Genomic DNA, 14,010 nt, shown 5'->3' with positions numbered 1-14,010 from the left:
TCTACTTTAATATGTGGTTTTTAAAGGGGTTTGCATGCTTTTAGGAAATACGAAGACCTGAGTTAACCACTGAAAACAGGCTGCCAAACTGCCTGAAGTGCTAATTCTGATGAAATTTAGCACCTGACTTTTGCAGGGATAAACACATCTGGAATCTCTACTCTTCGGAGTTCAGGCTCTTGTAAAATAAAACTTTTATTTAATGTGTTTCCAGTCTGAGTCTTAGTCAGCAAAACTTTGCAGGGTTCTTATGTTGAGTCAGAAACTCCTTAAAATGCATTTTGAAGTTAAGCACTGACACGTCCTTTAGCCAAAAGTCACGTTAAGGTGCTAAAAGAGTAGGTTAATTTGCAGCTGTACTGTGGGATCACAAATGCAAAACCACGGTGTGAAGCTTCAAAATCATGCACGTTGCTGCGTTTTCTTTTATTTCCCTTTTTTGTGAGCAGATCTCACGAAGAGCGGATGGTTCAAATGGTATTGCTTTCCTGCTTTTATTTAAAGTGTCTGTATAAAAACATTGCAATGCTTAGGAACAGTTTGAAGAAGTCCACTTGTCTGCTACTTGGAAATCTCCGAGTTCTTTCGCCTCTTGGGCTGCCCTTGGTTTCAGCTTTTATTCAAGTTGGGAGATGCTGCGGCAGCCTTAGACATCCCACAGTCTGTCAGCTTCTGTTTAAAGTGGTGTATGGTGAGTGGTTAATGGAAGCTATTTCAGGAATAAAGGACTCCTGGTAAGCTGATCCCTATTCAGAGAGCCAAAAGAAAAGCAGAGCCACAAGGGATGTTGTCTCCAGGAAGAACGTGCTACATCCGCAGGGGGAAGAGTTGGATTGGAAAGCGATGCTGAGTCTGCATTTTTGAAATGCATCATAATTATATCTCGTGGTCTGATTTGGAGAGCGTTTCCTGATGGCTGGCTTACACCAGCAAGACGTTGGAGTGCTTTTCACGGCTTCTGCCGGGGTAGGTGTGCTCTGCAGGGGAGGGCTGCCTGCTCCGGGCACCAGCGGGCGAGGCAGTGCGTCACCTCTCTGCTGGGGAGCCGGCTGTCTTCACAGGCCGAGTTACCCCATCCCCCGTGGCGTTGGGTTGGCTCACCCGGAGCAATGCTGAATTTCTTGCTTGGTTTCCAGCTTTAAATTGAATCTGAAGTTTGGTTAACCTTGCTTATGCTAAGGACTGTCCTCTAAGTGTTGCCTTGGATTGAAGAAAAGACGCAGAATCCGTGAAACTTCCAACTATAAAACGTTTCTGATCCTTTGTCTTTTGTTTTCTCACTACTAACTGCTTAAAATTTCAAGTTGTTTGCAGCCACATTAAAGTTTGTATTCCCTTAATTGTGGCTTTGCTATTCCATAAAATGAAGTCGCTGGCGTATTTGCAAGGGTGATCAATAGCCTGGTTACGGGCTGTATCAGCACAACAGGTAAAGCTCCCTGCAACTTCTAATTTCAATTCAAAACCTATTGAAAGAAACCTGGCACGTGGCTGTTCTCTCTGAAACTGTTCACACACCATCTCACATTGCTGGTTACAGCTGACTGTCCTTTTTGCTAATCTAAAAGGACACTCAGTCCTAAACTCATTTTACTGTTTCTGCTGGAAACTGTCATTTAGGGATCAAAAAGCCCTCGTGCATGGGGAGGATGCAATAAGAATGAGAGAAAATGGAAAGTGCTGAGTGCCGCAGAAGTTAGAATACTGAACACGTAACTTCCTTCTATTTTTTTTTTAAGAATCAAATCCGAGAGCCTCTTGATGATTTTTGATGCTTTTGGTAAATAAGCATCTGCTTCTTTTTAGCACAGAGGAAAAGGCTTATTATTCAGCATTGGTTTATTTGTGTGGAGACAGAGTGGTCCTTGTTTTGGTGCTCTATTTACAGGGGTCCATTAATGTATTTGCTGAGGGCAGGCAAGGAGGCTGCGACCAGGGCCAGGCTGCTTCCCCAGCATAACTCCTCCGCTCCGTGCGTCGGGGCAGTTGCAGAGCCGAGTCCTGGCACGGAGCCGCTCCATGAGGCGGCAGGCCCTCTGCTCTCCGGCTGACCGCAGCCGCGCTCGGTGCTGGCCACCTCCGCCCTAACCTGCAAAAGAAGTGATGGAGCGATGGCCTCCTCGACCTGCCTGTGCCCGCGCTGTGGCTGCTCTGCTCTTCCCGAGCCTGCGAGGCTGGGCTCGTGCCTGGGGGAGCCGTGGCCGTCGGGCAGGGCGCCGGGCTGTGTTGGGTGCACAGGGTGCCCCGCTTTCGGCGGGTGCCAGGGGGCTTGCCAGCTTCTGGTCAGACTGTCCCCGTCCCGGGGAGACGGCCAGCGCTGGCAGTGATTCAGGCAAGTCAGTGGTCTCCTTCCATCTTTAAAATGCTGGGCATACTTTGTCTAAATATAGGTGCCCCTGGACTTGGCTGCTGCGGGGAGGGGACAGTATGTTGACCTTAGCGTGTCTCCTTCGACTTGTGTTACAGCCGTATTTAAAGCAGAGGGGTCCTTCTTGCAGGGCGCTGCCAGTCAGGCCAAACATGGTCAGGTCTGTGACAGCGATGAATCCTACACCCGCACGTGCAGGAAGACCAGAGTGAAGTCTAGTTATAAAATATCCTCTCTCAAACATATTTAAGTAGTGGGGAGACCCTTCAGGCTTGCTGGTTGTTAACTGACTTGTGGAGGATGTGTCAGCTATTGTTTAAGGTTTAGAAAGAAACGTGCTGGGTATGAAGGGAACGCTTTCAAACTGCGGTGTCAGAGGAGATGGTTGCGCGGTTTAAAGATGATCAACATGGACCGTGTTAATTCTGAGAGGGGAAAAAAGATGAGTACGTGTCAATCAGAGGCGTGCTCTTTCCAAATATAACTAATCAAAAAGGGGTTTTTTTGATCCTTGATGCAATAGATTCTCCTTACGAAGTTTTCTCATGTTGATTAAAGCGTTTTTAAGAATGTATTTTTGAAAGCATTTTGTTCATACCACAGCAGCTGCCTGATTTTGGACAGGCTGAGCTGGTAGGAGCGCGGCGCGGGGTCGTCAAACATCGCGGAGTGATCTCTTGGGTATAACTGTCCCGCTCCGTGAACCCGATGGTATGCATCAAAGTCTGTGGATGTTTAAACAGTATATAGTGCAAGAATGTCATGTAGGGCTTTAATCTGGGAATGTCTTGACTTGGAGACCTGGAATCCTTCGGGGACTATCATGTAAAACAAATTCCTTTCACGGTCTCGCTTCCGGTGTGGGAGAAGTGCACAGAATCAGATTTCTTCTGTAAACACCAAGTGCCTGGATTTCTTAATAAGCATCCTAATTGTGTTAGCTGCCCCCTTTCTAGGACGTGACCTGCTGCGCTCAAACTGTATGAAAAAATGATTTTGTGCATATCTCCAGCCCCAAATTCCAGGGCACGTCCAAGCTTTGTTTGTACAACTTGTTTTGTTGATGCTTTTTGGAATATTTTTCTTTCTCTCTGGACCATTTCTCCGAAGCCGTTCGGAGGCTGCCTGCGGGCCATCCGTCGCCGGCAGGAAGCGATGCAGACAGGCTCAGCGGCGAGGTGACGCGGCGAGCGTCGCGTGTGCGTTACCCTACGAGCACGCGTTCGGCAGCAGCCCGGTGACACGTAACGCGGAGCTGCCGGCAGCAGGCATGGGCGGCAGGGCAGCGCTGAGCTCGCCGCGTTCGCGCTGCCCTGCCTGTGCGAGGGGTCTGCCTGCGTTGCCTGTGATTTAGGAGCTCGTGCGTTGTTGAGCTGGTTCATTCGTAGGCCAGGGGTACGTGAGGGGAATGGGAAACCCATGCAGATTTTGACATCTGGAGCAGCAGATGAAATGATAAAATGCCGTCTCCTGGAGTCCAGTTTAAAACAAAACCGGCTCTGCTTTCCTGTGCCTGTAACAAATCCCAGCCCTGCTTGCAAGGGGGAATACATCTGACAGAAGTCCAAAGGTCAGCTCAACCCTGCAGAGCGAGGCTCAGGGCACCGGGAGGCGGAGGAATGCTGCAGGTGGTTGTGGTTGTCTTCGGCCCATTGCAGCTGCGTGGGCCGAAAACTTTGGCTGCAAACAGCAGCTGTCAGTGCTCCCCTTGCCGGCAGCACGGCATCTCTGGCAGGGATGGGTTTCTCCGCCCAGAGCTGTCGTCTTCGGTGCTGTCTCCAGAGGATGCCACTGCTCTCACCAGCATACCCAGGCTGCCCAAGCTGCTTTGGCGCTGAAGTTTGCAAAATGGTTTCTGGAGTTCAATTCAAACGATCCTGGTGGCAGAGGAGCGTTGATGGCACGTGTGCGCGATGACCTTTTCCTTGTAGATTGTTAACGCGGTAGGGTATTGAGTGGGTGTCAGCACTCCCTACAGCCTTGTTGGATGACCTGAGGCTGGTTAGATCCTGTCTCTGAAACTCTGTCCATGAGCAGGGTGGTTTTGTGCGTCTGAAGTGGTTGCTCTTCGCTTGCGAGCACAGCCGTGCTCAGCAGCACTCCCTTGGGCAAGTTGTACCCTGAATTTACCATCAATTCGCTCCTTGCTGGGAGCAAGTAAGAGGAATGCCTGTAGAGTTCAGATTCACACCCATCATCCTTACCTTTGGGTATCTTCTAGCAACCTGTAAGTTGTTCTCATTGCCTTAGCCCAGCTATTGATATTGGAGATGGAAGCAAGGGTAAGATGACTTGGCTATGGTGAGAAGGGATCAGTAGGTAGGTTAGAACAACCGAGTTACCGTTGGCATTGCAGACCTTTCTGTGATTATGCCTGTCACTGCAGCTGAATTATCTCTCCAGGGAGCCCAACCTTAAAGCAGAGGAAGTGCCTGTAGACAGTTCCTTTAAAAAAAAAAAAAGGCACGAATGCAGATGTTGCTAAAAATGCCGTTTGCGTCAAATGTTTGCGATGGAGTGGGTTCCCACGCTTGCTTTGTTTTTCTCCTTGTGCTGTTTCTTGAGTTGCAAAAGTGCTGAGTGGTGAGAAACGGCCTTTGGAGAACCACTTCCCCTTTCTCTCCCTGCCCTCAGTGTTGTCACCTCTGTTGACAGTGTTACAGAGCCCTTTTTGGTAAGTCATGGCCCTTGTTTTGCTCTGCACTGGGTTTGTTTCTATTTTGGATATCAGAGAAGCCTAGACTTGTCTGTGTGTGCTGCCAGCTGACCCTGTTAATACAAATGTCAGTGTAGAGCAATCCTGAGTTATCCTTGCCTTTCCCATTTCCCTGTTGTTGTGGGGGGGTTTTGTTTACTGGGTTTGGCTTTTTTTTTTAGTTCCTGGTACTACTTTGCTTTGCACAGCCCTGAGGTCTGCCCTGTGTGTTAAGAGAACTGGGTGCCTTCATCACTTGCCTAGGAGCAAAGGCTTAAACTGGAAGCCAAACATTGCTCTCCTCTGAATTATTCACTAATACTGATGTGACAGGCAATTATTAAACCAGGTGCTTTAAATAGCAGGTGAGGGAAATAGGGGTGGTGGTCATTGAAGATCAAACTGCAGCGGAGGTGAAGGAGTCGGGTGCTTCTCTAGGGAGGGATGCTGGAGGTGCGGGGTGCTCTCGTCCAGTGGTTTGAAGGAGAAGTGCCCATGGCTGCCAGGCTGCACGTGCTCCCAGCTGCGTGCCCAGCCACCGCTGCACCCTTGGCTGAGGGACTGATGCTTTATTAACCAGGACTTCTCTCGAGGCTGGCGGTGAGAGCTGGTCCCGCAGGGATGCCGTGCCCTGGGCCTGCCTGCGGAGGAAGGGAAGCAGTCAGTTTGGGAAGGGGAGCAGGAGGGAGGAGGGAAATGGTTTGAGGTGCTGAGAAAAACAGCAGGCTGCTTGGGCTGCCCTCCTGTAACTTTTTCCACATCAGGCACAGCAAGCTGCAGTTGGAATTGCTGCTCTTGCAGGGTGAGTCTTGGCGTGCTACAAGAGCTTGCTCTCATGTCCCTGGTTGCCCTCCCTCCACGCCTGGCTCCGTGGCCTCGGGAATGAGCTAAGTATTGACGCCTGCGACGCCACTCCTGCCAGCGTCTGAATTTTGGTCTTTTTCTTGATTTTGTGTTTTGCAGCCTATGGATTAAAGGAGGATGATAGAGCTGAGCTGGCAGCAGGTGAGATGTGCAATGCAGAGATGTGCACTCCCCCCTGCAGCACGCTCCGACCGCTCATGTTAGAGGGAAATGTCGGGGGCTCTTGAGGGAGCAACCTGGCTTAAAACAAGGGAAAGCAGTGGGGCACACAAGATTTTTTCACTTCCTGGTAGACACCCTTCTGCAGTGCATCTGTTCCCCGTCCTACGCCTCTTTAGCTGCTGGCTCTTCAGACGGGGGCTGCCTTTCGCTGCACACGCGAGCGGCGTTTGGTAGAGCGGGCTCCCGGCTGAAATCCCCAGCGCTTTAGTACAGATGTCTGCATTGACACTTCCCGTTTTCAGGGCCTGGGCTGCTGAATGTTCCCAGTTAGTCAACACCAGGGTTAACTTGTGTCATTCCTTACTGTCAGGCTTCCCTGCCTGCTTTCAGTCAGTGTTTCTGCTTTTCTTTTGTTTGCCTTTGGTCTAACCGGCCGCTGGAGGGGAAGGGTACGTCCTGCAGATGGGTCGGAAACTCAAAGCCCTTCCTGCCCGTGCACAGTCCTGCCGGGCAGCCTCTTGCGTGTGCAAAGCTTGTGCTGCATGGCAGTTGTGTCCCAAGAGGTGCCCTTTAGAAAAACCTCCTTTTGCTCAGGAGTTGGAAGCCTCCGTGGTTACTGCTCAATGCTCTTGTCATGGGGAGATACAACTGGGGCCGGGCTTGGCGTTGAAAGCCCAACGCAGCCTCTTGGTGCTGAGCTGTAGCTCACAAACCCTGCTGGGACACTGCTTCGGAGCACTTTTCTGCAGGGTTCGGGTTAATAAATGCCTGAGGCTGACAGAGAAATTATGTTTGTGCTTCTGTACATAATACAGGTAGTGGACTTTTATTCAAATGTCAAGTATCTTGATCTTAATTTCCCCTTTTCATTTCCCCCTTTCTCTAACGGCGAGGGGGAGCGAGGACGCGAGCTCCGTGCAGCGCCGGTGTTGCCGCCGTGCGTGCGGCGGGCACGGCCGGTGAGGAGCTGACAGCACGAGGAGGTTTGCTCCTCGCCGCGCTGACCCGCTGCTCTGCGCTGTGCAGGGAGGACTTCTCCAGCTGAACCATCCAGGGGATGGTGCCAGCTCTGCCGGTTGTGCTACTTGGCAAGTGCCCGACTAAAGGCTGGGCTGGACAGGACAGAGGCTGCTGCGAAGGAGCAGCTCCGATGAGGAAGTAGAGCCGACTGGAAAGTCATCCTCAGGCTCGCAATAACTTTTAATTAAGTGTTTATTAGGATAAACCATTGCCAGAAGCTGTTAGGTGCCTCTTTGCTTTCTGTGCTGTACTTCTAAAGGGTTTTCTCTCCTGTCTTTATGAAATAGTTTCTAAAGAAGACTACAGGGTGCTTTTCTGAGTATTTTACATTGGGGACTGAGAAGTTTTCACTGAAAACCAGTGGGTGGTGCAGAGTCACCTCCCTCCTGGCAGGCGACGCAGCGCTCTGGACGAGCGGCTCCCAGCCGAGCAGCCCCTTAGGTGGAAGGCGTCGAATGGGGGGCTCATGGCAAAGCATCCGACGATTCACGTTATCTCACAGCTTTGGCATAGCCCATAACCCAGTAACGTTTTCTCTTTAGTGTCTTCAAAACCTTTTATTTGGTGTTTGTGCCTGCAATTTATGAACAGAGCTGTGCAGGGTGACCGCTGGGAAGGCAGTCGCTATTTGTTTGCCATCTGTAAGTTTTACGTGGTTCCCCAGTTTTGTACCATAATGAGAACTTGGTATGAAGCGCGCAGCGCGTCCCTCGCGCGAGGAGCTCAGCCGCTGGGCAGCGAGTCAGGGAGCACAGGAATCGCTTCTGTTTGTGCAGTTACTGCTGTTCAGAAACTGGGTCTTCCGAAGGGAATGTCTGTGCTTTTTGTGCAAAAGGCTTTAAATAGTTTTGATGCAGTGCCTCGTACAATTTCTACAAAACCCTCTTCTGCCTGGGAGAAAAACTGGTACAAGCAGTAACTCCTGTAGGAGTTTGTCTTCCGCTTAAGTTGCTTCCCTTCCCAGCGAGCGATGCATTACAAACGGCACATCGCTGGTGGCCTTCAGGTTGCCGCCTCACTCCAGAGGCGAACGGGCTAAACGTGGAACAGAAGCTGTTTTTTCCCCACAGCTGTAGTGCTGCTTTCATAGATGTGTCCCAGGGAAGTCTTCTCCACTAGAAAGCCACTGTGTAGTGCAGAGGACTGATGACAAGCCTGGTGTGCTGATAAAGACAGCTCAGCTTGTTACCTCTGCCAAGTTGGCTCCCTGTTTTCTGTTCTCCTGGACTCAATTTCTCCCCTAACCACACGTAGTGTCTTTTAATACCCAGTCTGTTTCCAGGAGGCTGTTTCAGAGGGCATTGGTGCTCTAGTAGGCTCTGGCAAACCAGATTTTATGAAGTATTTCAAAGCCCGGATTATGCCTAGGAGCCATTGAGCTGTCAGCAGGGCAAAAGCAGTGGTGGATGGTAGCATGGCTCTGCTGTTAGGTGAGCACAGTCCCACATCATGAGAGTTGTTCTGAGTCTTTAATTGCCCTTTTCACACACATCTCTTCCACCTCTTGGGTTTCTGAAGCATCTCAGAGTGGGGCCTGCTGTTCGTATCCTACTGGAGCAATCCTTTCTCCTTATATATCTGGGGCAGTATCCAAAGGTTATCTTGCCCTGAAGTATGATGCTTTTGGGGAAGGATCATGGCTGGGGTTATCCAGGCAGGATGGACCCAAGTGGAGCAGCCAGCCGTGGGTGGTAAGGGGATGTCAGGCCAGCGATTGCTTTTTCTGTCCCTATAGTGCATCACGGGCACCAAAATCAGCATCTTCCAAAAGAACAGCGTTAAGCTTCACTGGTAGTTGTTATTGCAACTGTTTGGGCTTTCCTATAAACTCCTTGCCTTGCCTCCCAACTTTTTCTTTACTGCTTGAATCTCAGAGCAAGGGCTTGGTTGTGGTGTATTATAGGCTTTTTTGCAGGCGCTGTGCTGGGTACAGGTGTGCCGTGTGTCTGGGGTTAGGGTCTCAGGGCAGGTGATGCCGATAGCATGCCATGCCCTCATCCGCACAGTGGGCGTCCCCAGAGCTGTAATTGCAGAAGGACGAGGCTCCTGTCTCTGCTGATCTGCTCTTTTCCCAAGGGTGCCGATGGCCATCTCCTGCAGGAGGTGCTGCCCTGCCTGCTTGACCTCCCTGCTCTGCAAGAATGGTCTGCTTTGCCACATCCTTCACCTGTTCCGACCTTTCCTACGGGAAATTACATTCATTTCCCTTTCCCCAGCCTTACCAAGTCAAACTTGTTGCTTGTGGTTAATGGCTCAAAACAAGGCTCTCCGAGGCCTTAGGAGAGAAGGTGGCCTCCTGCAAGGCTGGACCTGGTGGGAATCTCTTCGATTCTGCCCATGTTGCCTTTCCAGGCGGGTGGCCAACAGCAGAGCGCTGGTGATAAGAGAAAGCCATGGAAGTGAGATTTTTAACCTCCCAGCCCTCTAGCTACACGCTGCTTTATCCACTAAAAATAGTTGCTAATTCAATCTTCTGGGGAAGCCTCAGGCACAGGCTAAAGGACTGCTAATATTTGTTGTTGGCTTTGCTGATAAAATTAACTATGTGAAAACTGTCTTTGACTGCTGAATTCTATCTCCTCCTGTGCAGCTTGAAATTCATTTGCCTCTGGTGAGACTGTAAAGGGAAAGGATGAGGAGAGGAGGCCGTCTCGCTCTTCCTGCCTCGCTGTCCTGCCTCCTGAAGAGGCTTAGCAAAGCACGGCGTGCTGCCTTGCCCCGCTCCTGCTTCTGGGTGCCAGTCTGAAAGCAGAAGTGTGCTTCTTCAGGACCTCAGGGCACTGCTGAATCCAAACATGTTCAAGCTAAGTCAGGGAGAATGACTTTTTTTAAAAAAAAAAAAGTTAATGGCTTCAGGATAACTCAGTGTTTCTCCAGTTCAGGCTTTATGAAGCTGTGTGGCTTGAGGGCTTTCAGAGGACCTATTTGTCACCAAAAGCTAGAAAGGCCCAGTCAAACTTCTTTATATGAGGAGGGTCTGAGGAAGCATCTGTGCTCAGTGTGCCCAATGAATTTAAATTTTGGTTTTTGTTTTGTTTTAAACTTTAGCATAGGTAAAGATCTCTGATCCATTTTAGTTTGGGACAAGTGATGGCTTTTTCCTTTTAAAAATTTTGGTTTTATTGAAACATCCAGCGCATGTTTGACATCTGGTTTAATTTTAGAAAATAGTCCCGGGAGAAACCTCGCCAGTAAGGAGGAGTGCTGAGGTTATGACAGACAGCACATAACATTGGGATGTGCTACAGGCTTAAAGAAGAAGGGCTTTCTGAGTGTGTGCATCTGCTTTGCTGGAGCTCAGAACGCTTGATTTTTTTTTTTTTATATCCCCACCAGGAAGATGGAGAGGTGCCCAGAAATGTGCTTGAGGTTAGGGGGAAATCCAGCTTTAACACAAGCCTTTATAATTCTCGTAGCTATAAAAACGTAGTCAGCAAAGCCTGTTGTTAAAGCGGTCAGCCTCGAGTCGTGAAACTAGATCGCAGGCTCGTGCCGTGCTGTCGTGGTTCTTGGTCGACTTTGATTTCTCTGATGCCGTTGTCTTCCGTCGTGCTTAGGTGTACGCCTGCCTCTGAGGAGCTACTGAAACGCGTCCCTGGAGCGGGGGCTGCGGGCAGCAGTTAGCCTTCGCTTATTCCGAGGCTGTGACGGGTGGTGACTTGGCACGTTCTAGCGTTCACCTGCATTTTGTAACATGGAATTTCTTCAAACATATGAGGGGGTTTTTTACTCTATTATTATTTCCCAGTCCTTGTCTCTTAAAGGAAGGGAATAAATAATTAGGATTGGTATTTGTTTAAGCAGAGAAAGGAACTGAGTAGTTCCTAGTCTCTTCTTCAGTTGAAGAGAGCAAGCCAACCTCTTTTTCAAGCCGTGGAGCTGCTGGGGTGCACGATGCCAGGGACTCTCCCATCCTGTCTTATCATATTCATCAACCATCCTGTTGACTGTAGAATTGTTTCTGGCTTTCTTCAAAGCATGTATGACTATCTTATCAATTCTGAGAAAAGCAGGAACCCTTAGCTATGCAACAGGATGGCTTAATTGCAAAATCTGTAGTGCCTGGCTTTTTCCGTGAGCCACAGCATCTCTAAGTAAACTATTGGAAGATGTGCTTAAAATATCAGCTGTTCCACAGAACTTGAGAACTCCTTATTGCCCCTTTCCACAAACCTCCTTCCTCATGTGACATCAGAAAGGCCAAAATCAAGGCAGTAAGTGGTGTCTGAATTCAGCAACATTAGTTTTGCTTTTAATTTATAAGCCTTTGAGAGATAATTACTATACGACTCATAGACAGTAGTTTCATGATTCCTTAATCTGTTATGTACACCAATTTTCTTTTGACTAACTGCTGAAGCGAGGCATTTGTTTCTGCAGGGCATCGGCTGCGTCTGAACCACAAAGCACAGGGTTAACAGAACCTGTAATTACAGAGGTGCATGGGCTTGCTGTGTTAATCGCCATTTAGAAACGTGGATCTCTCATCTTGACTTTCAAATCGAAAATGTAGCCACAGGTTAATCCCCTCTGCCTGCTCAGGTTCTACCTCTGCAGGCAGAACGGCACCAGGTCTATGTTCTGCTTCTCAGTGTTCCTCTGTTCATGTTGTTCTCAGTTATGCTTTGAATGTTTGCAGACTTTGGGGGGGGAAAAGTTCTTTACCAGCGAAGTAATTTGGTCTAAATCGCTTCCTTGCAGAAGAGCAGAGCGTGCATTCAGTGCCTTGAACCTCTCTTCTTCCATTGCTTCTCTCCTTCTGAAGACAAAGTAAAGCTTTCCTTATTCACTGTTTGCCTCTTCCCTTACAGCATCAGCGAAAGCTTCCTCACTGTGAAAGGTGCAGCGCTCTTCCTGCCGCGAGGGAATGGGTCGTCTACTCCCAGGATCAGTCACAGGCGCAACAAGCACGCAGGTAAACGCGTTGCATCCGACAGCTGGGGCTTGGCTGCCCACTCCCGTTTCCAAGTCCACCTTCATTGAGGGGGTTCTCACCAGATGACACACGTTTCTGTTTGCACCAAGTGTATATTAAAACTAGACCTGCCAGTCTCTAGGCTGCGATGTGTAATGCTGATAGAAAAAGAGATTTCAGTACTCTTGTTTATCCTGCAGAATCAAACAAATGAGAGACACCAGGGCAGCAATCGTGTCATCGTGGAGAGTTGAGAACAACTGCCCCCCAAAATACCACCCTGTAGTTTTTGTATGAGATTGGGGCCGGAGGATTGCCATCAGAGCCTTTGTGCATTGCACTGGGAGGCTTGAGGTGGTGATACGGGATGAATAATTGTCCTTCCTGATTGGAAAGTAATTGGTTGCGGTGGAAGAAGGGGAGGAGACTTACCTCTACGTGGTGGTGAAGAAACCTCTGAGCAAAGTCGGTGTGACTTTTGAGACATGTGAGCAGAGTGAATAATACAGTCAGTCATAATTCCACCCCCTTTATCTGCTGAAAGTTTGATTTATTTTTTTGCTTTGACTCTTTGTTTGAAAAGTCAGTCTGAATAATGAAAGTCAAACATTTCAGGGTAGGCTGTTTTCCATCATGTATATGGTGCTTATTCACGGATGGTGTTTTACAGGGATCAGATAGTGTGGGGTTTTTCCCTTCCATTAAACAATCAGCAGGAAAAAAACAACACTGAGACCTTCAGGCTTTTGCCCATAGAACAGAGGCAGAAACAGAGAGGCTGGAGTCCACTTTCTTTGCCAAAAAAAGTGACTGCCGAAAGGTGATTCGCTTTGGTTCTGGGTGTAGGTTTCTTTGTACTTTGATACCGTCAAACTGTAATCCAGCTCTACATCCGGCAGAGTTACGCACCTGATGACCAGTCCACCTCCAAGTCTGTGTACAAACATCTTTATAGAAAGAGTTTAAGTCTAAAGGCAATTAATTACCTACTCCCACTCGGACATAGTAGAAGCAGCACCCACATAGCTTTGGGTGAGATGCATTAATTACCAGTTATCAAAAGAAAATAAACTGTTCAAAACTTAATTTAAGCTGGCCTTTCTGTTTAAGACTGGCAATGGTTTTCAGTGTGAAAGTAGAGTCAGCAGTCTTTTAAAAGTTTATCTTGGCCTGTCTTGGTTTTTAATCTCTCCAAAGAACTCTGTGTAATCGAGGCCCAGGTCCGTTGCTGCCTTGGCTTTGCCTTGGCGGGGAGACCCACTGGGTAGGTTTCCTTGTGAACCCGAGCAAGGCAGCACAAACAGCTTTGAGTCTCTCTTGCTGCCTCATCTGCTTGCCTAGAGCTGACTTACACCAGGTCTGGAGATGTTGGTGGAAAATTGAGTTGCTTGTCTAATCAGCCCAGAGCTTTTAGAAGCCAGGTTGCCAAGAAAGCAAATCTGGTGTGTTGTAATTGCTTACAGCAAGATGTTTTGTGTTTAGGAGGCTGGCTTGCCCAAGGGATGGGATTTTTGTTCTTAGAAGACTCTTTTTTTCTTTTTTCCTGTCTCTTCAGCTTATGGGGTGAGATTTAATGAGGCATGTTACTCGTCCTTTCCTCAGTTTCCCTGCTTGCCAAGTGATGTGAATGATACAGTATTTTTTTATGGTGCTTGGAGGTCTCACTGAAAACAGGCCTTTGTATGAGAGCGCACCGCCTTTCTTTGAACTTTTCTAACGTACAATACATGCCAGCAGACCAAGACACCAAGGGATCAATGTGTTACCTTCCTGAGCAAAACATCCGTGCCACCAAAATTAAAATAGCGTTGGAGAGAGCGTGGCTCCGAGAGGTGAACCGGCCATTGGCAGTGAGCTGGCAGAGTGTGTGGTGAAGAAAACCGTCTTCATTCCTGGGCTCTGATAATCTGTGCTCAACTTTCATTCCCGTGTGTGTGTCGTGACTTATCTCTGGCACACGAAATTAGAAGCGGGGTGGAGAGCGGA

At 48.8% G+C, this 14,010-nt stretch overlaps 1 protein-coding gene across 1 annotated transcript in view; it reads left to right on the top strand.

The window, feature by feature from the left end:
- The window catches only part of SSH2 (slingshot protein phosphatase 2), a 104,021-nt gene that overhangs the window by 54,946 nt on the left and 35,065 nt on the right, over nt 1-14,010 (top strand). Inside the window, 1 exon segment of the mRNA XM_064467883.1 lies at nt 11,921-12,024. Coding sequence (XP_064323953.1) covers nt 11,921-12,024 — 104 coding nt within the window.

Source organism: Phalacrocorax carbo, chromosome 17 (assembly GCF_963921805.1).
Source record: "Phalacrocorax carbo chromosome 17, bPhaCar2.1, whole genome shotgun sequence".
Taxonomy (NCBI): domain Eukaryota; kingdom Metazoa; phylum Chordata; class Aves; order Suliformes; family Phalacrocoracidae; genus Phalacrocorax; species Phalacrocorax carbo.
Note: the sequence above shows the minus strand (reverse complement) of the source record. Positions and strands in the feature narration are given on the sequence as shown.